Source organism: Rhinatrema bivittatum, chromosome 5, assembly GCF_901001135.1.
Source record: "Rhinatrema bivittatum chromosome 5, aRhiBiv1.1, whole genome shotgun sequence".
Lineage (NCBI taxonomy): Eukaryota > Metazoa > Chordata > Amphibia > Gymnophiona > Rhinatrematidae > Rhinatrema > Rhinatrema bivittatum.
In genome coordinates this window covers 294126861-294152486 of record NC_042619.1, presented here as the reverse complement: position 1 = coordinate 294152486, position 25626 = coordinate 294126861, and the positions used below count along the sequence as shown (strand labels likewise).

General features: G+C 44.8%; 1 protein-coding gene across 1 annotated transcript in view; it reads right to left on the bottom strand.

Moving 5' to 3' along the window:
• Positions 1–431: 431 nt before the first annotated feature.
• ZMAT4 (zinc finger matrin-type 4) overlaps positions 432–25626 on the bottom strand; it is a 556227-nt gene continuing 531032 nt past the window's right edge. The window contains exon 7 of the mRNA XM_029604135.1: positions 432–1280. Coding sequence (XP_029459995.1) covers positions 1265–1280 — 16 coding nt within the window. The 3' untranslated portion in view covers positions 432–1264. The remainder of the gene's footprint in view (positions 1281–25626) is intronic.

Here is a 25626-nt window from a genome sequence, read left to right as displayed (position 1 = left end):
AATAAACTAGGCAAGCTTGGCTAGTTGACACTCATGAATCCACCTTCTCGATCGCTGCTCCCACCATATGGAATCCTCCCCCCCCCCCCCCCCCCCCAGAAGTTTTATGCCTGATGGACAGCTAGAAAACATTTACATAAATATTAAAAACATTTTTATTCAAACAGGTGTTTGATTAATGAAACCGATCTTTGATGTATTCCAGGACTCGGTTCATGCGCAGATGTCAGTACTGTTATGGTTTTTGTTTGTAGATTATTATATATGTGAGGTTATAAATTGATTAGGCCTTTAAGTGATGAATAAATAAATAACATTTCTTACTGAATTGGGTAATACTGGCTTCTGTTTTCAGAAGTTTCCTTTTTATACACATTGACACAAATCATGCAGCAGAGACTGAATAAAGTTATCTTTATTTCTCCTTCAAGACTGCTTATTACATCACAATTTTGAATAAATGAACAAAATAGACACATATCCTGAAGTAATCCAAGAATAAATATTATATAAATCAAAATTATTCTTTTTTAATACATAGAGGTTGATATTCAGTGGCAGTGCCATTTGTCCAGCTAAGTTTGGACTTATCCAGGCGGGATTTGCACATCCCACCATGTTGACTGGCTCTGAGATAGCTGGATACATTTTTGTCTATCCAAAACGTTATCTGGCTAACTAGGGAGTGGGGTGGGTGCATTCTAGGCCGGAGCTGGCTATCTAGCTAAATTAGCTGGATAAATGCTGATTTTCAGCGCTACCTGGCTAATATAGCCAGATAACTTTAAGACTGCTGAATACACTTATCTGGATAACTTTAACATAGCTGGGTATATTCATCAGAGCGCCCATGATGCTGACTATCCCTGCAATGTTAGCCTGCTAAGTTTATCTGGCTAACACTGCTAGCTGACCAGCGGCTGACTATGGACTTCATAGTACTCTTTACCAAAGTGCTTAACCCAGGAACGGGAAATATGATAATGCTTTGAAAAGAACTTATCAGAGACCCTGTCTGCTACAAGCTAATAAAAATACCCTGAAAAACAGTATTAGAAAGGTAAATTCCAATCAAACTTTTTTTCTTACTCATCACAAAATAAATACAAATCTGCTCTGTGGCCTGAAGCCAAAATAAGGAAAGATGCTAGTTGACAATCCACTTTAGAAATATTCATTGTCCAAGAAACACAGCCATTTCCAATGGTTGATCATCTCATCAGTAGTGCCTTGATGTTAAAATGTATTTTTGATTGATGGTCCTCTACTCATTCTTCAGGCTGCAATACAAAAATAGGGAAGCATATTATCACATTTCTTTTGAGCCTTATTTCCCATGCCACTCTCCATCAAATTGGTTTATCAACAATTGAAGAAGTTACAATAAAATTGCCTCCTCCAATATACTGAACAATATTCCAAATCAGAGATGGCACCCAGTAAGGCTCGGCCCTCTGACCTCGCATAGAAAGTTGCCAAGATTAGAGATGGGGAAAAAAATACTTGTGATGCAAACAGCAAGCACTGCGGATGGATCTCTGCAGCCAAATGTACAAAACATGTCGGTCTAGCTCCCAGTTCTTTTTACCATACAATTTGACAACAAACTGGCAAAATTCATACTTTTGTTTTTTTAAACAGTGAGATGTTGTGGAACTGGTGAACTTTACCATTCTCCTGCCTTTTCCAGGAAAATTCTGTCATAATTTGGCAAACTGTGTGGGCTATTTATGAAACTATTCACCACATTAATTGTTCTTCATATTCTGAGCATTTTCAGCATGAAGGGGTCAGTTTTTACTAAGCCACCCGGTGGTGAGATAGCTGGTTTATATCAAAGCTGGCTAGAATTAAGCATATTTTCAGCTGCAATCTAGATGGCTACATTGTGTTAGCAAATCCCCCTAAATGTCGCCAGATATAATGTAGATGGCTAAATTTATGCCAGCTATGCATGCACTCAGACCCATCTGGCTAAATTTAGCTGTCTCGCATTAAACATTTACGTGATCTGGCTACGTTTCTCCTCTAGCCTAAATCCACCCCTGGGAATGCCTTTTAAAGTGACTAAATACAGCCTCCTATTGAAAACAGGCAGCTAACATTCAGCCACTCTGCAGGAGAAAATCCTCAGGGCAACACTTTCAGCCAGATAGATCTAGCTCCCTTACTCCATAATTAGCTGGCTAAATTCTTTAGAAAACTGACCTCTTAAGGTTTGATTCATGTAAGATTTTTTTTTTTTCATAGGCACAAAATAGCAAAAGTTATTTATGAATAGAACCCTTACTTTCCAACACTCAGAAGAGTCATATTTGGAAATATATCACGAATGATCTCACACACTCAGCTCAGGCTCTACCTGCAGAGTAACCAGATATGTGAAAAGAGAAAGGCTGGAGTAGTCTGCTGCATGCATGGAAATGTAATCAAAAGTACACCTCCATGTGAAGCTCCATGGTCATCCTGCTTGTGTGATTCAGCAGCATGTGACTGCTCTAAAACGTCTGTGCTGGGCATTCACTCACGAGGGGGTTCACTGAAGGTAAGCATCCTTTTCCTTGAAGGGAAGCTGAGCTCTATCAACACTTCCTCCAAGGACTTACATCCATGCCTGGGAACTTCAATGTTTCACTCACCCCTGAGATTGGTGAATAACTGTAGTCCTTGAGCTTTCGTGAAAGCGAGGGTGTGCGGCTTTGGGTGCCATGAGCTAAGGGAACCCATCACACACAACACCCATCAAGTACAAAGCAGTCATGATATTTTGCAAATGGACTGTTGCAGTGCAACACAAGTTAACAGGAGAAGTCAGTACTCTCTTTAAGAACACAAGCTTCCCAGAACTACCATGCAGCCCATCGCATTACATTGCCATTTACCGGATGTCTGCCGTACTATATGAGGGTAGTTTTCAGCAGTCCGCAGAGGGCTAGAGCTTGTGTGTGCAAAGTGCAAGCAGGCTTTAGCCCAAATTTGAAAATTAACAGGTACATGCGGAACCCAGCAAGATATACAGACACACATTTACACCTGCTCATTAGCAGCTGTAAATGTCTGCGAGTAGATTAATGCACAGGCTTTTAAAAATCAGAAGTATGTGTAAATGCAATCCCTGCCCTAACTCTGCCCACCCAGAATGCCTCTCTGCTGTGCATGTACCAGTACTCTTACACATATAACCCCCGGGCAATTTTCAAAAGCCCATTTATGGACATATAGCCATGTTTATGTGTGTAACTGGGTTTGAAAATTCATCAATAAATAATGTATCAAATTGTTGCACAATAATACACAGAAAGGGCCTGTTTCATTAAGGCAGGGGTGGCCAACTCTGGCCCTTGAGAGCCACAAACAGGCCCGATTTTCAGGATATCCACAATTAATATACACGAGATAAATTTGCATACACTGCATCTACTCTATGCAAATCTATCTCATGCATATTCATGGTAGATATCCTAAAAACCCTCCATCCTAGCTTGTCAGTGGATCTCGAGAAGAGGAATTAGCCACCCCTGCTCTAAGAGATCGATATTTAAAAAATGTAAGCAGATAACTTAAAGGAGTTAGGCGCCCAGACCTACATAAATAAAAATTGCCCCCTGCTGAATCCCTAAGTTTGGAAACCTATTTTGTAGCAGTAATAGGAAAAGGATTGTGTCTATTTCATAGCTGGCAACTAAATTTAGGTTCCTATAAAGTGGGTGGGACCAGGATGGGGAAAGTAAGTAAGATTTCTAGCTCTAGGTACCTACATTTAGGTGAAGAAATAGCAGGCCTAGATGTAGGACCCTAAGGACCTCATTTACTAAGCATTTTTTCCATAGACACAGAATGGTAGAAAAGGTTTAGTAAATCAGGCCTAAGTTAAAAAAAAAAATTCAGCCTTAAACTTAAAAGCCTAAGTATGGCTGAAATTTCACCAATCTTTGGGTGCCTAATACTGAAGTGCCTTGATCAGGCACTCAGCTTCCTTTTGAAAATAGGCCTCTTAGCATTTTTCACCATAGGCAAAAAATCAGAGAAAAGCCTTAGAACAGGGATGATCAACCTTTTACTCACCAAAAGCCACAAAACCAGAATGCGCAGTAGGAGAATCTCACTTTTGAAGATCAAAGCACTAACTCTCTTATGCTCCTTATAGTCCTCACCAATCTCTCTCGTCATCCCTCCACCATGGCCTCAGTTTTTCTCTCTCTGACCTTGGTCCCTGTCTCCACCAGTCATTCTCTCTCCAATCCTTTCTCCACCAGTCTCTCTCCCACCTTGTCTCTCTCTCTCTCAATCACTCCATCTTGTCTTAATCAGCCTCTCTCTTTTTCTCTGAGCTCCCGGCCTTTTCCTATCAGTCTCTCTCTCCCCACTCTGTCTCCACCAGTTTCTGTCTCTCTCAGTTCCCCATCTCTGTTCCCTCCAGGCCCTCTCTCTCAATCCCCCCACCCTTTTCCTACCAATCTCTCTTAGTCTCAACTTCTCCATCCTGGCCCAACCAGTTTCTCTCTCTCTCTATCCTTTTATCCCATGCTTGGAATTAATATGGAGGGAAGTGATGGGAGAAGGATTGAAAGTTCAGGTAAAAGACATGGGGGGTAAGGTGGGGAGTTGGTGCTGGGTTGCAAATGGAAATATACATGTTCGTCTTCCTTAAGTGGAATAATCATAACTGGGTTAATCAGACTGGCCAGTTTTGGACATAGGAACATAGTAAATGATGCCAGAAAAGGTCATATTGGGTCATCCAGTCTGCCCAGTTGTGATTCTTCCATAGAAAGGATAATTTTCAAAAGACTGTGTAAGTCAGCACATACGCACAGGGACAGTAACTTTTAAACAGCCACATGGGTGTACATGTACGCGCGTGTGCTGGCTCGTACAAATAGACGCAGCACTTTTATACCATAAGAACATACGAACATAAGAAATTGTCATACTGGGTCAGACCAAGAGTCCATCAAGCCCAGCATCCTGTTTCCAACAGTGGCCAATCCAGGCTACAAGTATCTGGCAAGTACCAAAATGCTAAGTAGATCCCATGCCACTAATGCCAGTAATAGCAGTGGCTATTCTCTAAGACAACTTGATTAATAGCAGGTAATGGACTTCTTCTCCAAGAACTTATTCAAACCTTTTTTAAGCCCAGCTACACTAACTGCACTAAACACATCATCTGGCAACAAATTCCAGAGCTTAATTGTGCATTGAGTAAAAATAATTTTCTCTGATTAATTTTAAATGTGCTAGTTGTTAACTTCATGGAGTGCCCCCTAGTCCTTCTATTATCTGAAAGTGTGAATAACCGATTCACATCTACTCTTTCAAGACCTCTCATGATTTTAAAGACATCTATCATATCCCTCCTCAGCTGTCTCTTCTTCAAGCTAAACAGCCCTAACCTCTTTAGTCTTTCCACATAAGGGAGCTGTTCCATCCCCTTTATCATTTTGGTCACCTTCCCTATATGCATGTATGTTAAAACATTGGCAGTATGCGCATACATGTGTGAGCAATTTTATATGGACATGCTGTCTCTCCCGCGTAAATGGAGGGATTTTGCTAGGCACACTCACCGATACCAAAAACACCCATTTCCCCAGTTTGCCCCGGTAAAGGATAGGACTTGTTAACCCCCCTAGCTAGATAGCCTCCCTTTTACCCTATTAGCCCTGACCCTTCAAACCTCACCGACCAGTCCTGATTTTTTTATTTTAAAACTTACACGCCATCCATAAGCTGAAGTAAAGTTATGCGGTAGGGGCACCTGCGCGTGCTTGTGCGCATAAATACTTGCATTTCAAGTGACCTTCCTGGACTGACCATGTCCAAACATAATCCACCCAGACCACGCCCATGCCCCGCCCTTTTCGAACTTTTCGATTTGTGCGCACACTGGGAGATACGCACATATTCGGGTGCTTCTTAAAATCCGTGCAGCGAGCAGCAACTCCACATGCATATCTCCCGGCTTTGGTGCGTGTAGGGCTTTTAAAATTCACCTATTAATTCAGAACCTCTAATGTTATGGCAGGATTTTCTAAACTGTGTGGCGGGAGCTTCCACGTTCATAAAACATTGTATATCTCTGCTCTGCGTATGATTCACATGCATAATGCAGGAAAATGCAGACTTTTGTACCTATTTTATAAAAGCACATGCATATATTTTACACTTGTAATAATTGTAACAAGTGGACAGAATAACCCAGAATTAAATGTGGAGGCAGGTAGGGATGTGAATCATTTTTGAACGATTAAAATTATCGTCAGATAATTTTAAAATCGTCCTAAATCATTAGAGTGCACGATACAATACAAATGCCCCCGATTTATCGTCAGAGGCATTTGTATTGTATCGTTAAATAGAGCACAGGAATTATTTGGGGGAGGGCGGGAAAACCGGCACACCAAAACAACCCCTAAACCCACCCTGACCCCCCCAAAATGTTACCTGGTGGTCCAGTGGGGGGGGGGGGGGGGGGGGGGCCCGGCGCGATCTCCCGCTCTCGGGCCATCTGCGCCATTTTGGCTGCCACTAATTAAAATGGCGCCGATGGCCTGATAAAAAGAAAACCCCACCTGACCCTTTAAATCGACCCCCCTTAGCCTCCCCCACCCTCCCGACCCTTTTTTTTTAGGGAGGCCCACGCCGCTAAAAAAAACCCCCCACCTGACCCTTTAAATCGACCCCCCCCTCCCAACCCCCCCAAAACCTTTTAAAATTACCTGGTGGTCCAGGGGGGCCTCGGGGAGAGATCCAGGGGGGCCTCGGGGAGGGGAGAGATCCAGGGGGGCCTCGGGGAGAGATTTCCCGTTCCCAGGCAGCAGCTGTTCTAAAAAAAAAATGGTGCCGGAATGCACTGGAATGCCGGCGCCAAAGATGGCGCCGGCCATCCAGTGCTCCTACCATGTGACAGGGGCCGGCCAATGGCACGGATACCCTGTCACATGGTAAGGGCAAAGGGGCATCGGCGCCATTTTTTTTTTTAGAACAGCTGATGCCTGGGAACGGGAAATCTTTCCCCGAGGCCCCCCCTGGATCTCTCCTCTCCCCGAGGCCCCCCTGGATCTCTCCCCGAGGCCCCCCGAGCCCCCCTGGACCACCAGGTAATTTTAAAAGGTTTTGGGGGGGTCAGGAATTGGAATCGGAAACGATTCCAATTCACATATCTTAACGATCAGATTTTCCCCCCACCCCAGCCGAATCTGATCGTTAAGATGATCTGGCACACGATTCACATCTCTAGAGGCAGGTATTTTAGTAAGTATGCATGTTCTCTGCGTATGAAAAATGTATTTGCAATCACTGCCAACACCTCCACCACTTCTCTTAGACCCTCTAGCATGTCACCATGACCCCCCCCCCCCCACCACCACTTAACCCAGACCTTCCACTCAAAATCTGCAGACAAAAGATGTGCAATTTCACTTGTGTGACTTGATCAGTGGCATAGCCACTTTGGGCTCAGGCCCACCCAACCAAGGCTGTCTGACACTGGAGCAGCAATGCTGTCGTGGGATCCCATCCCACGATAGCGAAGAAGAAGGCTAGAGCAGCAAGTCCATCACAAGATGTAGGATGTTGTATTTTATGCTATTTTGTTTTAAATTAGGCCAGCGGCGGACTCATGATGTTGGACCAGCCGGGTATTCACTGCCCAGGCCGGCCCAGGACACGTCACGTGGTCTGCCGAGTGCGGCTCTGTCACAGCCGCACACGGCAGACCACGTGACTGGAGCGATCAGCCCACCGGGGGATGCCCGATCCCCCAATAGGCCAATCCGCCCCGAATTAGGCTATATTTATGTTTGTACTTTGTAATTTTTTAAATAAGATGTAAACTGCTATGACGGCTCGACTGAATAGCAGTATAAAAATGTTAACAAATAAATAAAATTAATAAATAATATAAGATATCATCCCCACGACAGTGGAAGTAGGAGTTTGGCTATTCCTAATGAAAAGACCCTGAGTGTTTGTGGTTGAGAATGGGAGCTTGAATGTGTGTATGTGGGTGAGAATGGGAGCCTGGGTGTGTGTGTGTGGGAATGAGAATGGGAGCCTTGGTGTATGTTTGTGTTTGTGTGTGTGGATTAGAATGGGAGCCTGGGTGTGTGTGTGAGGGGGGGGGGTGTGAGAATGGGAACCTGGTTGTCTGTGTATTTGAGTGAGACTGGAGCCTGAATGTGCATCTGTCTGTGGGTGAGAATGGGAACCTGGGTGTGCGTCTGTGTGTGTGTGTGAGAATGGGAGCTGGGGAGTGAGATTGAGAGCTTGTGTTTGTGGTAGAGCATGTGAGAGAGATCTTGTGTGTGTGTAGAGAATAAGAACATAAGAAAATGCCATACTGGGTCAGATCAAGGGTTCATCAAGCCCAGCATCCTGTTTCCAACAGTGGCCAATCCAGGCCATAACCTGGCAAGTACCCAAACTCTAAGTCTATTCCATGTTACCATTGTTAATGGCAGTGGCTATTCTCTAAGTGAACTTAATAGCAGGTAATGGACTTCTCCTCCAAGAACTTATCCAATCCTTTTTTAAACACAGCTATACTAACTGCACTAACCACATCCTCTGGCAACAAATTCCAGAGTTTAATTGTGCGTTGAGTAAAAAAGAACTTTCTCTGATTAGTTTTAAATGTGCCCCATGCTAACTTCATGGAGTGCCCCCTAGTCTTTCTACTATCCGAAAGAGTAAATATCCGATTCACATCTACCCATTCTAGACCTCTCATGATTTTAAACATCTCTATCATATCCCCCCTCAGTCGTCTCTTCTCCAAGCTGAAAAGTCCTGAATGTGAGAGTAAGAACTTGGGGGGGGGGGGGGGGGGAGAGCATATGAGAGTGAGAGCTTGTGTGTGTAAGGGAGTCTGTGAGAGAAAGCATGAGCCTCCTTGTGTGTGTGTGTGTGTGTGTGTTGAGAATGTGAGAGTGAGAGCTTGTGTGTGTGTATGTGTGTGTGTGTGGGGGGGGGGGGGGGGAAAGAGTATATGAAAGTGAGAGCTTGTGTTTGTGTGAGGTAGTCTGTCAGAGATAGCATGAGCCTCCATGTGTGTGTGTGTGTGTATGTATGAGGGAGGAAGGGAAGAAGACAGTAGAAGAAGAAACAGAATGAGAAGAGAGACCCTAAAATGGAATTAGGAAATGATCGACAAGGGAAAAGTGGAAACAAAGAGACTGAGACCAACTGATTAGAAAAATACAAAGATCAGACAACAAAGGTAAAAAAAAAATATTTTGAGATTTTAGCAATTGGAATATGCCATCTTTGGGGATGTGCATTTCTTATATTTTTGTATTTTGCTCTTTCTTCACTATTCCACTGCTCAGAGTCTAGTTTCTCAGGCTTTCTATTTTGGTTTTGTCTGCCTGATTCTGTTTCTAATTTGTGGTCTCTTATTTCTATATTAGGTAAAGGTCGGTCTCTGTTTTGCCTGTGTGTGACTGAAGTGCAGTATATCTGCTAGCTTGTAGTTTCTCTGTAGCAGTCCAGCTTGTTCTGTTACTCCAGTAGGTGATGTATTAATGCTCTAGGGCCTGGTGTAGTATTTGCATTGCTGCTTTTTCATAAGGTTGCTGTTATTTGAATCCTGAGAGTCAGTGCTGTGACTGTATGGTATGGCAAGGTTCTAGATGCCTCTTTTTTTTTTTTTTTTGCAGGAGTTTGTGTTACTTCATAAAATGTTTAGCAATGGAGGGATATTTTTGATGATGACACCAGAATTTGAATATATTTTTTTTTTCATGTTGGTTATAATATGAATTATCCTAGCTCTGCTCTGTACCTGTTCTGATGGTTGATGCTATGATGATTTTTGGCTTTCTGCAAAAAGGATTCATGAAAGAATACACTGATTTTTGTTTTATCACATGATTGGTTGGATCTGCTTGTTTTCTTTGCTTTTTACATGATATACCACCGATGAAGTCAGCATTAAGTCAGCATTAAGTCAGCATTAAGATGAAGTCAGCATTAAGCAAAAGAGCCTTCTCCACAGCGGGCCCCAAAATCTGGAACACTCTCCCACCAGAACTCAGATCAGTGCAATGCTTATCTACTTTTAAAAAAAGACTCAAGACTTGGTTATTCAACCAAGCGTTCCCATAACAACAACCTGCGGAACATCCCTGCCAATGATCCTCTCGGTGGTAATCCACCTGAGAGCTATTTAGATCATCTATAGAACACACGTAAACTTTGGCAGTCGAGGATCATAACCTAGTCTTATAATTAGCACTGTTTATTCAACCTACATTAGGCACTGTATCTTTTACTTATGCCTACATTAGGCAATGTATCTTTTACTGGTTAACCCCATATATACCTATCCAAGTTATATCGACCTGTTCATTGTAAAACATTTACTTGTAAATGTGATTGTTCTGTTATAATGTAAACCGAGTTGATCAGTAATTCTGTTATTGGAAAGTCGGTATATAAAAATGCTAAATAAATAAATAAATATACTTGTGCATTTATAAACTGCAATAAATGTAAAATAAATTAATACAGATTAATAAGGAATTTTTAATGCTGGTAAGTGCTTGAAATAACTGAGGTATAATGTTTTAAAGTTTCACGCATGAAGCTTAATGGCTGTTGCAAACTACTTAGAAAGCCATTGTAGGGTGCAGTATATGGCATTATTTATCAATAAGAATACAACTAGTAGGTCTCAGACCTGCATGCCTAGAGCCCACCCATACCTTGTGACCACCCAAAAAATCAGTTATGGCTATGCCACTGGATTTAATTAGCAGGTGCAAAAGCGTAGGGACCAGTTCAGTAATGTGTGCATGCATACAGCTTACAAAATAGCAACTTGTGCCCAGACCTCCAAACCCCAGCCCAGAATGCCCCTAAACTGCTCCTTTTCTTCTCTGTTAACATTTATGCATAACACTGCAAGTACAGGTGTACCTGCCATTTACACACACACATATGTCGATTTTATGTGGAGAAACCTTTGTAAAATTAACCCCATAAGCTCTCAATGTCTCTCACTTTCTTTTCTCTGCAGTCTTTTACCCCATCCCATTCTTCATCTCCTTTCTTCCCCATCAAATCTCTTTTCCATTCCCCTCTTCACGCTCTATCGTTCCCTTCTTTTCTCCCCCCACTTGTGGCGATTCCTGGGGTGAGGCACAGCGCTCCTTCAATCCCTCATTGGAGAGCTCTGGTGCAACACTGATGAGCTCTGGCAGTGACTATGGTGGCTTCTGAGTTTGGCTCCTTTGGCTCTGATGTGGTGGTGACACTCGGCGTGGGGAGAGAGTTGGGCAGGGCAGCTTCCCCAGTCCAGCTCATTGGACTGATTGGTGGGGGGAGGGGAGGAAGTGAAGGTTGAAGAGGGCAATTTTCCGGGTCTGGTTTCGGTTCTTTGGACTGCTTGTGTGGGTGGCAGTGGCAGCTGGCAGCTCTTGCATGCACAGCTCCTGCATGTGGCTATTCTCCCCCTTCCCAGCAGCCAGTTTGAGGGCAGAAGTTATAGTGCCTAGCTGGCTGCGGAGAAGGGGGAGGATCATTGCATGCAGAAGCTGTGACTACAGGAGGCAGACAACACGCCTATGAGTACTGGTAGTCACCAGCTGCAGGTTGTGCTTGAAAGAGACCCGTGCAGTTTGCGAGACACAATTGCAGACCAATTTCCAAAAAGCTGCTGAGTGGCCAAGGTAATGGACTAATATTCAGCAGATACCAACCATTAAGGAGGTCAGTATTCAAAAGCCATTTAGATAGATAACTCACAAATTATCCATCTAAATGACAACTTTTCCATATTCAGCCAAGTCTCTGGCTAAATTACAGTTCGCTAAGTCATTAATTGGTTATAGTTTAGCTGAATAAAAAAGGCATTCCGGGAAGGAGTTACGTTATCTGGCTGTTATATCAGAACAGGGCTGGAAGGGCCAGGAGCAGGTAAAGAGGTTACAGAGCTCCCGGCAGGATTTCTTGAGGGCTGGGGAGTTCACGACATTGCAAGTATGAATGGGGAGGTCCAGGGGTGGGGAGTGGGCAGCAGGGAAGATGTATTGTAGAAAAACAGGAAAGGAGGATGTAGGGGTGATCGGCAACCCCACTCCCCCACAAAAATTAGGGTTTGGCTTGACGGAGCCAATGTACACATATTGTGGAGGGTCTTGTATTTGACCACTGGCCTGCAAAGATCTTTTTTTTTTTTTTTTTTTTAATTACAATGCTACTTAAACAGATATCTTTGAAGATATCCGGTTAAGTAGAGCGTTATCTGGCCACACAAGGCCGGATAACTTAACAACCTAACTGGTTGCAGTCAAATATAGCCGGTTAGATTTTTAAGTTATCCGGCTACATGTAACTTGATAACTTTAGACGAGTATATTCAATGAGACATTTATCCTACTGAATATGCAGGACAAATTATCTGGCTAAGTTTGGCTGAATAACTCATCCACTTACTGGCTTTCTGAACATGGATCTGCTGGTTTTCAGGTGAAAATTCACCTAAGTCTAGCTGGTTAAACTAGGCCAGCTCCAGGCAGCTGTGTTGCCGACAGACTTATAGGTGGATTTACTAAACAGTGATAAGGTGATATCATGAAGTAAACAGCATTTTGAAATGCTGCTTATCTCACAATGTCGCCATATCACAGCACTATCGCATGATATCATGCGACAGAACACAAAATTCCCTCCCCCTATGAAAATAAGCTGCTTTGCATGCATTTGCATGCATAAAATTGCCTAAAGCATGCAAAGAAGCTTATGCATAGGCAATCCTATCTAAATAAAAAATGTGACTGACTGAAAAATGTTAAAGGCATTATTTTAGTGCTTTTTAGGGAACTGTAGCTATTTTCCCATTGAAGCATTGGGGCGCTAACAGTGGTCCCCTATGGTCCCATAAGAAAATTAAAGGTGTCGAGACCCCCTCCAAAGACCACAAGTAACACTGGGGTCATTGAAAAACTCCATCGCCTTCCGCGGTGGCCCTGGCCCACCCCAAAATAAAAAATAATGTGTCCAACTGTATGGTGATAGTCTCCTTTCTTCCCCTTGTGGCCTTGGTGCAATCCCCAGACCTTGCCCTGTCACGTGATAGGGCTAAGGTCAGGTTGGCACCATTTTGAAAAATAGCACTGATGGGCCCAAAGCTAGAGGGCAATCCAGGCTCCTTCTGGCTACTGAAGATCTATTTTCGAGGTATGGGAGTGAGGGGTTAGAGTGGATGGGGGTTGAGGTTGGGGAACTGCCTGCTCCCTCTAGACTACTAGGGTCAATGTTTTGGGGGTGGGGAGTGGGAGAGTACTCTAGACACTAGGGATTGTATTTTATTTGGATGGGAGGAGATCTTGAGACTATGGGGGCTATTTTTTAATATTAAGAGAAGGGGTGCAGCAAGGAGGGAGCTGTCGCCATGTGGTTGGACATATTTTTTATTTTGGTAGACAGTGTTGCTTCGGAAGGCAGATGGGGTTATCAAGGGTGATTTTTTTGTGGCTTTCAGGATGCACTTTTTTAGGCCTCTGGCCCTTTATTTGACAGCCGCCCCGGATGAGATGGGTGACCAAAAATCATGACATAGTAGTTTTTCAGGGAGTGGCTCAATATCGTAGGGATTCCCCCCACCCATCGGGCAATAAGCTATTGTGACTTAGTATATCTATAAGCCGGCTAGTTCTAGAAATCAGTTATAACCAGCAAAGACATTTTTAAAAGAAAAAAAAAATTCTGGTGATCTGTGATAATCCCTATTTACAAAACTCCTTCTTCCTCCCTCATGAACATCCAATTAAAAAAATGCAGTGGAGGAGTAGCCTAGTGGTTAGAGCAGCAGGCTATGAATTGGCAGCCTAGGATTTGAATCTTGCTGTTGCTCCTTGTGACCTTGGGCAAGTCACTTTACCCTCCATTACCTCAGGTGCAAACTAAGGCCAGGATTCATCATTCTTTGCAGAATGCTGAATCCTGTGAAAATGGGGGACAAAGGGGAGGGGGGGATGCACCGAATAGTGCCACCGTGAAAGGTGGTGCTATTTGGTGTGCTACTGCCGGCGATAATGTTACTAACATTATTGCCGGCAGCAAAGACTCCACCCCTCCCCCTAATTTGCATTCTATTGCATGCGATAGGGCCATAAGCCCTATGGGGATAGGGAAATAGCTACAGTAGCTGAATATAACCCACTTTGAAGCGCTAAAAAAAGTGTGAAAAGTGGAATATAAATAAATAAATCCTGTGACCCCCCTTGCTTCTCTCTGATCCTCCTTTCTCTGGGCACCTGATAAAAAATAAAACAAGGAAGGCCACTCCCCACTCTGAATCTCCTCTCTCCCACCCTGCCCACCCCAGACCCTCCCAAAGTCACCACAAAAGAACTGGCGGAAGGACTTGCTTGTCCTTCCTGTCTGCTGGGCTTTCCTCCTTTCTACCAGGGTCTGCATGGCGGAGGGGATAGTTTAGAGAAGGGAGGAGAGAGTAGAGTTGAATCTTCCCTGTTATATTTTTTATTGGGTGGCCTGGGAATGAGGCGATCAGGGAGCAGGATATTCTGCATTTGTTTTACTGGATGCTCAAAAGCGAGAAGTATTGGAAGCAGGGGGGGGGGGAGACATTTGAGGTCAGAAGAGAAGAGGGATTGAGGACATTGGGTTTTGCCTTGGTATGGGGGCTCAAGGGGAGCTGGCCAGACATATTTAGGCCTGTTAGTGCAGTGGCTCAGTTTGTTTGGTTGATTATTGCACTAATTGGTTAAAATCTGATCCGGCCCCCTTTTTGTCCAAATAAAGTTTGTCCACACAGCAATTTTGTGCAGATAAAATGGGAGGCCTAGCAGGCCCTATGCCTGCTCGGCAGAAGTAATATGATGCCAGGTTCACGAGGAAGCAGGCCGCTGGGGATTATAGGATTGGTGGGGGAGGGATTGGGGGAAGGAGCAGGGAACAAGTGGGCCCTTGGTCCGGTAGTTAAGGGAAGGGGGATGGTGAACCTGGACTGTTGTCAGTCCAATAGTAGCAGGAGTAGTTTGAATTTGAAATATCAGAACCCATTGGCTCTTAGGGTGCTAGACTGTTGTGAATAGGAGGAGTCAGGGGGTGTTACCGGCTGCAACGGCGCTAATCTTTCATTCTCGCCTTCTTGCTGCCGTGGCAATTTCCTATCATTTGCCTGGGTAATTGTGCTGGTGCTCTTTTCGGCGCAGTTATGAAATCGGAGGTGGCATACAAGGAATGTGGAGCCATGCCCGAGGGCGGTACTGCTGCTGCCAGTTCTTCTGACGGCGATTCTGAGGATGTCACCTCACCGGTGGGGCCACCCGCAGTGAGTGTGTTTCCGGGCAATCCTTCCCAGGCAGCAGGAGGAGGGGTCAAGTCACGAGTGGTCGGCCCTTCGGCGGTGGAGGTTTCAGCGAGTCAGGGAGTGTCGGGGAGTCAGGCTGTTCGACGCCACTCGCGCAGTCGTGCTGGATCAGGTTTTGCCAGGGCTGGAGGGGGAGGAATTTCAGGCCCTGGGTTCTCTGTCGTTCAGACCGCTTCAGTGTCTTCCAGGGCAGGTGCTGCTTCTGCCTCGTTGCAGCGTTCTCTGACCACTGTCCATGGTGCTGTAAGCACTCATTCCCTTCCTACACATCCTGTGGGAGGTGCTGCAGATGGGGGGTATTGATCAGGCTGCAGGGCCTAGTGTGTGGTGACCTGATTGGGGGAGGCTGCAGCATTCTAGCACTGAAGGTTGGTTTGGGGATGGGAGAGCAGGTAATTTGGTGGATCCTGCTGTTCCTGACTAGAATTCCATTTGGGGTAGGCAGCTAATTAACTCGAGGGGTAATTGGGATCTCTCTAGTTCCAAGTGGCCCCATTCAGGTGTCACAGCCTTACCGCAGCACTCGGGGTCTTGTCCCAAGGCAGATTCCCTGGGCAAGGCAGTGGTATTTGAGTGGCCCGCCTTTCCCTTGGCTTATGGGTCCCGAACCAGGTTTATTCCCAGCTGGCAGTTTTAGTCCTATTGGGTGGCATGGTGTCCCTGGGGGGGAAGGGTACCCTAATTGGAATAATTATAGTGAGGGTACAAGGACAGCCAAAGGGGGTCCTGGTTCAGCAGGATTTGTCGGGCCTTCTCCTGTGGTGCCTTTTGTTCCCTCGCAGGTTGTTTTGACGAGTGGATCGTCCAATCATCCTGAAACCTCTCAGCAAGAAAGATGGCAAAGTGATCCAGCTTCTTAGTCAATTCATAACGAGGACCCTCGTATCTCAAATGCAAATCAGGCAACTACATCTACTCTTCAGCAGGGTGAGACTATTCATGTTGAGGTTCAAGGGGCTGGGACCGAGAATAGTCAGGGGGAGTCTTCAGCAAGCTTAGGGAGTTAGACAGCTGAAGTTCCTGTTGTTCAAGAGCCTCCAGCATCTACTTCCAAGGCACAAGAATTTTCAGGAGGCAAAAGAAAAGAAAAATCCAAGCATCTGAGTTCATCTGATTCCTCTACCTCTTCCTCGTCATTTTCATCTAGTTCATCTTCATCTAGTTCTTCGAGTGACACATCTTCAGCTAGTAAGGGATTTAAGGTAAGAAGTGGTGAGAGAGGTGCACCGGCGTTGGTGACATTTTCTAAGCTTTGGGAAGATATGCCACGATCTCTTTGGAAGAAGATCCGTTGCAGAAGGTACATCAACATATTTCAGCTTCTGGAGGGTCATAGAGGGAAGAGAAAGGAGAGGAAGAAGAAAGGCGAATGATTCCCAGGGACTCAAAAGAGAGTGTCGCAGAACATTCACAACTGGATTTGCTCTGTCCTTCATCTGGCAAGTGTTATTGGTCATCATGACCCAACTCAATAATGGGGCCTTTCTAGCTTATGCGGATGCTATCCTGGCTACCAGCAAGGAGTATGAAGGTTAGTTGTGGCTCAACTATGACGAACATTTTCAGGATTGAATGGAAGAGAACAAATTCATGTCTTGGGGTACTCAAGATGTGGGTCTACTGTTGACGCAAATGAACAGCAAGGCACCTGCCACTTCAACTGGATCATCAGGTGGCAGTAATTTGGCTCCACGGCCGTTTCACTCAAGTCCCGCATCCAACAATGCAGGTAGAGATGGTCAAGTCGTCAGTGATCTGTGCTGGTAATTCAATCATTCTTCATGCTTATTCCCGGACTGCAAATTTAAACATGCTTGTGCCAATTGCGAAGCTGGTCACCTGGCTTCCAAATGCGTCAAACAGTCAGGAGTGAGAGCAACCAACATTCCCCCATCAAAAGGTTCCCTAAGTGATGTATTTGCACATGCACCCACTCCTATTAGGTTAGCTGCGTTCTTCCCCTGGCTAAAAGCTTACCCACAATCGGAGTCTGAAATTATTTTGTATCAGGGTTTTGATTTGGGTTTCCATATTCCTTGTTCAGAGTCATTCACGATTGGAGGCGGTATTAATTGTCCTTTGGTTAAGAAAATTATTCAAATAGTGAAAGTAAAGCTACAAGCCAAAATTGATTTATATAGAATCGTTGGGCCTTTTCTTAACCCTCCCTTCCAAAACTTGGTTCTCTCGCCTTTGTCAATTATTCCCAAAAAGGAACCTGGGAAATACAGATCGATTCACAATCTGTCTTTTCCAGTCGGTCATTCTATTAATGATTTCATCCCCCAATTGCTATGCGTTGTACATTACGCTTTGTTCGATTCAGCGATGCAATTGATCAGGTGGTTTGTCAGGGTGCCCTTTTGGCTAAAGTGGACATTGAGTTCACCTTCAGATTATTGCCGATACATCCAGATAGTTTTCATTTGCTTGGTTTCTGTTTCAACGGCTCATATTATTTTGACAAATGCATGCCTATAGGATGCTCCATAGTTTGTGTATACTTTGAAACCTTCAGTGCATTTATTCATTGGGTAGTGGAACAAGTTTCTGCATCCAGTATTATTATTCATTATTTAGACGATTCTTTATTTGTTGGTAAAGCTAACTCTGATCAGTGCTTTAATCTGCTACAAAGTTTCCAGGAAGTTGCCAGAAGTTTTGGAATTCCATTGGCACTTGAGAAAACCGAGGGCCCGTATACTCATTTGACATTTTTAAGTATTGAATTGGATTCGATTGATATGATTTCCCGCTTACCTGAGTCCAAGGTTGATGCTATGCCTGCTTTAGCAAAAGAAGCTTCAGGTAGGCCGAAGTTAACTCTGCAGCAATTGCAATCATTAGTAGGTAGTTTAAATTTTGCTTGCAGAGTAATTCCGATGGGCAGGGTATTCCTGCGTATGTTATCCTTTGTGATGTCCAGTGTTTCTAAGAACCATCATCACATCCATATTACTTCAAGAATGCATGAGGATTTGTTTATTTGGGATCAGTTCTTTGAGTTCAATGGTTGTTCTTTATGGCAATCTGACTCAATATCTAATCATGACGTAGAGCTTTACACGGATGCCACAGGGTCTCTCGGTTTTGGCACCTACTTTCAAAGTTCTTAGTGTGCTGAGGCTTGGCCCGAGGACTGGCATTTATCTGGTACCACCAGAAACATTACCTTTTTGGAACTTTTCCCAATTGTGGTCTCGGTGTACTTGTGGGGTTCGCGTTTGAGAGATAAGAAGGTCCTCTTTTGGTGTGACAATCTGGGTGTGGTTGAGGTCATTAATAAAAGATCGGTGAAGTGTTTGATGATCTCTGACTTGCTGCGTGAGCTTATTCTTCGCTGTATGTTTTTGAATGTGACCATTTGGGCTCCTCATGTCCCAGGTTTTGCTAATCGTGTGGCTGATTCTCTTTCTCGTTCCAAATGGGAGCTGTTTCAGAAGCTTGTTCCAGAAGAGGATCCAATTGGAGCTTCGGTACCTCCTTTCCTATGAAAATTTGGTTCCTGGAAGCTGCTGCAAGCATCACTAGCCCCGTCCACTTGGAACAGTTATGGAAAAGGCGCCCATAAGGTGGTTTCTTTCCTTTCTCTATAGGATGGACTTAGGGGCCTGTTTTGGATATTCTTTTACTGCAATTTATGGAAAAGGCCAGAGCTGAAGGATGCACTAAAGCCTCCATCAGCAAGCAGTTATCAGGTTTTTCCTTTTTTATGAGGGTTCATAGTTGGGCTTTTCCAATTGTCCATTTTGTGATTCGGCGACTGTTGGTTGGGTGGTCCAGAGATTCCACTCATATCGGGGACGGGTGCCTGCCCATCACACATGACATCCTATTGAGGCTATGGGATACTTTACCCAGCATTTGCACTTCCCCTTATGAATGTTGCCTTTTCAGGGTGGCTTTTGTGATACCATTTTTTGGAGCTTTCATGGTCAGTGAACTAGTAGCCAGGGCATCTAAGGGAGCAGAATCTACTGGTTTGTTAGTTCAGCATGTGACATTATCAAATACTTCGTTACTGCTGTATATCCCAAAATCCAAAACTGATCAAGTGCTATATTAAGGGCTAATACAGGTTTAAGCACATGCCCAGTAGTTAACACTGTAACGTATTCCCAGTTGCATGCCCCTGGGATGGTCCAGTTCTTGGTTCATGCAGACCTCCATCCTCTGACAAAATACCAATTTCAAATAGTGTTGCGGTCCAGTTTGTTATCTTTGGGATTGGATGTGGGGAAATTTGGGATGCATTCTTTTAGGATTGGAGCGGCAACTTCCGCTGCTTCAGCGGCTTTATTGGGAGGGATGATTCAGAGGATTGGACATTGGAGGTCTGATGCATTCGAAGGCTATTTTCATCCTGGGCCTTTGTAATTTTCAGTGCTCTACCTAATTGTTTTCTCTTTCTAGGTTCTGCATGTTCGTGATGTAATGTTTGGATTGTGGGACATTCCTATATCGTTTGGGCTTACAGACATGCATGCGGTCGCCCTTATGGGTCTCATTTGGAATTATCAGGATGAGGCATCATAATCTGGTGGTTGGGTCTTAGGGGGATGATGTGGGATGAGTTGATACCATGTTTACAATGGGGTTTAAAAAGTTATGGGCAACCGAATGTTTTGATTATTCATTTGGGGGTAATGATTGGGGAAAGATGCCAGGGCGCAAATTCATCAGCATGGTTCACAAGGATTTAATGTTTATTTCCATACTATTTCCTGCTGCTGTAATTTGCTGGTCTGACATCATAGCAAGGCCTGCTGAAATGAACAATTTAATCTGGCGCAGAAGCCGCGCTAAAGCCAATCAACAGATCAGGTCCTGGCTAAGTCTTTTGGGGAGTCAGCATATCCGTCATGAATGGTCGTGGGACTTAGTGGGGTCTCTTTAGAGATGACGGGGTTCACTTATCATTTATCGGTTTGGACTTATTCCTTAATTCAATTCAGGAGGCTTTAGAAAGGATTTTTCAGTAGGAATCTTGGCCGCATCTTTGGGGGTCGCAGATTTGGTGATCTGTGCCTGAGGCGGGTTGCCCGAGCCTTTTGGGGGTACAATGTTATTATTTCTGCTGAATTGACTTTGGTCATGTCTCAATTTACAAGGACAACTGGGTGCAGTTGTCAACTTGGGACTCCTTGCTGGGAGGTGGCGGGGGCCGTGATAATAAGTTTTAAGTATGACAGGAGCTTGCTGGCCGGGTGGCTAGTAGTGATCATCTTGCTGGGAGGTGGCAGATGGTCATTTGGAGTTCCTTAAAAATCAGTGTTGTGGGCTGCGGCCTGTTTGATTCCAATTTTGTGTCTGTGTGCTTTCCTGAGGGGTTTTGTAAGCGGGCGGTCGCGGAAGAAGTGCATGTCCTGGCTACCCATATTATTTACCCAGACAATGGGGGAGATTTTAAAACTGTAACATTTATATGGTTAAAAGCTGTTTATTAGAGGTGTGAATCGTGTGATCGATCGTCTTAACGATCGATTTTGGCTGGGGGGAGGGAAATCTTATCGTCGGGTTTTTTTGTTTTAAAAAATCGTTAAAAATCGTAAATCGGGGGAGGGCGGGAAAACCGGCACACCAAAAAAAAACCCTAAAACCACCCCAAACCTTTAAAAGAAATCCCCCACCCTCCTGAACCCCCCCAAAATTTTTTAAATTACCTGGGGTCCATTGGGGGTTCCCGATGCGATCTCCCTCTCTGGCCACAGCTGCGTTGAGAAATGGTGCCGGTGGCCCTTTGCCCTTATCATGTGACAAGGCAAAGGTAGTGCCGGCGCCATTTTGTTTCCTGGCTCCCAACATCACGCCTGCTGGAGGTCGCTCCCGGACCCCCGCTGGACTTTTGGCAAGTCTTGTGGGGATCAGGAGGCCCCCCCAAGCTGGCCAAAAGTCCCTGGGGGTCCAGCGGGGGTCCGGGGGCGATCTCCAGCAGGCGTGACGTCGGGAGCCAGGAAACAAAATGGCGCCGGTGCTACCTTTGCCCTGTCACATGATAAGGGCAAAGGGCCACCGGCGCCATTTCTCAACGCAGCCATGGCCAGAGAGAGAGAGAGGGAGATCGCGTCGGGACCCCCCCTACTGGACCCCAGGTAATTTAAAACATTTTGGGGGGGGTTCGGGGGGGTGGGGGATGTCTTTTAAAGGTTCGGGGTGGGTTTTAGGGTTTTTTTGGTGTACCGGTTTTCCCGCGCCCTATTTAACGATACAATACAAATGCCCCTGACGATAAATCGGGGGCATTTGTATTGTATCTGCACTCTAACGATTTTGGACGATTTTAAAATTATCTGACAATAATTTTAATCATTCAAAAACGATTCAAATCCCTACTGTTTATAGCCAGATAAATGTTATGAATGCCAGCCCCTTAGAGAATCAGATCCAAAGAGCCTCGCAAGTTTCATTTGGGACCTTGCGTGTAAATAAATCTGAATATTTCTTTCATTTGCATTTTAACTTGATGATAATCTTGCTGGGAAAACAACATTCAAGAGACATTCAGCAGACAAAAAAAAAGCAGAATGAAAACCCCAAGTCGTGTTCAGCCTTTCACAGCTGGGCACAATATTTTATATCAATTGACATTTCAGCATAATTATTTCTAAGGCGTGCTGCTCTGTGGTGCAACTAAAGATGTCAAGGAAAGATAACAGAGATTAAATAGTCTCAGATGCATGAAACGCTCTAGGTCCTGTGTCTATCTACTAGGCAGATAAGAATTTGTATTCCTTTTACTGAGACTTCCTCGCTATTATATATTTTTAGTTTTGATGCTAAGAATTCATAAAGCTTTTTTGCTCTCCTAGTGAAATGCACAGCTGCACTTCATCTTATTTTGTTTCTGTGTTTGACCTGCTTCCATTAACTTTCTGTCAGCATGACAGTTTCTGCATGCAGTTCTGGTAGCCAAGGAAAACTGAAGGCTTTTAAAAGGACCAACAAAAAAAAAATAAATGTTATTGCAGAGCACGGGTTTTTGAAAATGGTTCCCTTCCATCATATGGCACCTGGAAATCTGCTTTGGATTTTCACCCAAAAAAATGTTTGTCAAACTACTTTAGCAAACAAACAAATATTTTGCAGGATCATTGAATCTGTTTGAAAACCGCTACTGTTATTCCTTAGCATTTCAATATACATAAGGACCTTCATTTTCATTTTTTATTGTGCTTTATTTTTCCCAGGAATTTATCAGAGTTTATTATGACAAGAACAAAAAAAAAAAGGAGAAAATAGTTGAAAAAAATGACTCATTATTTTTCCGGATAAATATCATAATTTATTTTGGTGGACGGAAGCCAGGACAATAAAATATTAAGTAGATTCTTCCAACCACCCACTTAGCAGCATCCCCATATCTATCCCCACCATCCCCTCCCTAGTATGTCCCTCTCTCCCCCCCTGCTCCGCCCTGCCAAGAATCTCCCTTGCCCCAGCTCCCTGACACTTCAACAGCATTCATCCTGGTGGGGCCAGGAAACTTGCCAGGAAGTGTTTCTGGTAGTCAGGGCCTGCTTGAAATGCATTTGCGGCACCAGATAGCAGGTACTTTGGCTGCTGGGGTGGGAGTGGGGAGAGGTGAGGAGGCGGGACTTGAAATAAGGCATGGGCGGCACTGGAGGTTAAGCGCTTTCACTGGCGGGGAATGGGATTTGAAACAGGGCCGGCGGAAGCACTAGGTGAGCTAGGCCTGGGCCTAGGGTGCCGATCATTAGGGGGCGCTGCTTCCGCCGCTCATGAGCCAATGAGGCAGGGTGAGGCGGCCGCTTCAGGCAGCAGAATTTTGAAGGGGGCAAAAAAGTGCCCCCTTCAAAATTCTGCCCAGCCCCCACCTCACCCTGCCTTCCCCCCGTCGCGCCACCCTCCTGACCCCCCCCCCCCACCGCAAGACTCACGAAAACCTCTGGTTGTCCAGCGGGGGGGGGGGGGGGGGGCAGGGAACAATCTGCTGGCGCCATTTTGGTTAGTGGCAGCCAATGGACGGGAGTGGCAGATCGCTCCCAGGCCCAGCCTTGGGGGGGGAGGGTCGGGAGGGTGGAGGGGTTATTTTATTTAAATTTGGGTGGGTGATGAGGGGATGGGGGAGCGGCTGCATGTGGTCCCCGCCCCTGGATTCGGGGCTGTGACCGGGGCGGGTGGTGGGCAGATTGACTGGGGGAGGGGGGGGGGTGTGGCAAAAGGAAGAAGGTGCCTAGGGTGCCTAATCCCCTTGCACCAGCCCTGCCTGAATCACAGCATGCGCTTAGGCTTACACTGGCTTCCAGCAATGAATGGAGGCCTTGAAACACCGCAGCTGCAGCTCTGGAGCAGCTTTTTAATCAGCCTAAAATTAGGGTGAAGACCACTTTAAACCAATTATCAGCTTTGGAAAACTCCAGGAATATATGGGGAAAAATCGGTTTAAACTGAAAACGAAGGACTCTAAAAATATAGCACTACTAGACTAAGCTGGCCAGGCCTGGGGTTCAGACTCACCAGCTCATGAAAGCCACTTCCGCCACAAGACGCAGAGCGGGAGAAAACATGGAGCTGGAGTTGCCGATGGACACAGGTAAGAGTAGCTTGCTCTATGACAGGAGACTGCGAGGAGGGATGTAAGGAGAGGTAATGAGGAGCAGCAGCAGAGTAGGTGAGCAGGAGAGGCGTGAATTGTATGCGGAAGCGGGTGGGGAAGCCAGTGCTGTGTCTTGAGAGTTGACACATCTTTACCTGGGATGCAGATGGGTGGGCACCGCTCCTATAGCCATTCACGGATCAGTCTTGGAGTTGCTGTTGAAGCAAAACACTGTGCGCTGGATACAAACTGGGGTCTGTTTAATTAGCTTGCTGAGGGGAGTGTAATTGAGCTTTTGAAGTATATTATTTTCTGTTTAAGATTGTGATAGACTTTTAGAGTGTGAGCATGACAGATCTTTAAAGTATAATATTATAAGTTTGGGAGTGTGATTGAATTTTGAAGTATATTGTTTTCTGTTTGAGAATGTGAAAAGTTGTTTTTAAAAGTATAATATTTGAGTGTTTGAGAATATGATAGAGATGTTGCTTTATATATATATATTTTAATCCACCCACCCTGTCTCAAATCTACAATTATGGGGCAGAGAGAAAATTTACATTATAGGAACCTACTAGTGCTTTGGAGAATAAGTGCCAAATAAACTCTCATTCAAATTAAAAAGAAATAGTAGGTCAAATATAAGTTTTTGGCTACTAAACAAAGCCAAGTACATTTAAGAATTAATTTGTATAATAACTTAGAAGAAAAGGATGCAGATTGCAGTTCAGCAATATGATGAGGGCTATCCAGTCCTCTGCACTGAGTGTCATATGTATGATTATCTTTGGGTTGAGGAAAGCCTGTATTGTTTGTTCCCAGTGCTAAGAGCTCCTAGCTCTCAGATAATGAGTCTGATCTCTGAAGGAGACAGAGAGGTAGATAGAGGAGACCTTCATGGTCAAAGCAGAGCAGTCTCACCTGCACTCTGGGAGTTGCTGTGCTGCTTTGGAGAAGCAGTGTCTCCAGGAAGGAGATCATTGCCTTGGAGCTGCAGGAAGCGATCCTGCAGCTTGGGCCTGCCCTCCAGGTGATGAGGGAGTCATCACCTTGAGCTGAGGATGTCTCCAGGGGTGTGTGCCCAGGTGGGAAGGGATTGGGCTGCCCTTATTTTTAGTGATTGATCATTAGAAATGTAGATAGCAGGAGGGCATGAGGATCACTTGGTAACTTGTCTGCCTGGCGTGAACTTAGCAGACTTCATGCATCACCTAGATAGAATTTTAGAAAATGCTAGAAAGGTGGCTGCTGACATGATCCATGCGGCTATCAGCAACATACGAAAGTGCAAGAGAGAGATTCTGGAGGTTAAATTTAGGGTTTTAGATTCAAATCCAGAGCCTCTAGGGTTGCATTCTCAGAAGTACTCCCAGTTCCACATGCAGGAGCCCAGAGGCAGGCTGAGCTTCAAGTCTCAATGTGTGCTTGAGACAATGGTGCAGGGAGGAAAGGTTTCAATTTTTTAGGAAACGGGGAGCATTTTATAGAAGGAAGAGTCTATTCTGATGGGATGGGCTTTCATTAACCAGGGTGGAACCCAAAAAGGAGAGAGAGCAGCTCTTAAAGTAGATTACTGGGAAAAGTAATCAGTTAGTCAGGAATGCATGGTTAGGATGAATTTCAGGATTGGAGGTAGGAAATACTGAGGTAGCTCAGATGTATTTAAACGAAGAGCAGACAAATAGAAATGTTTCAAAACTACCTGAATGGACTGCACAGCTGAATT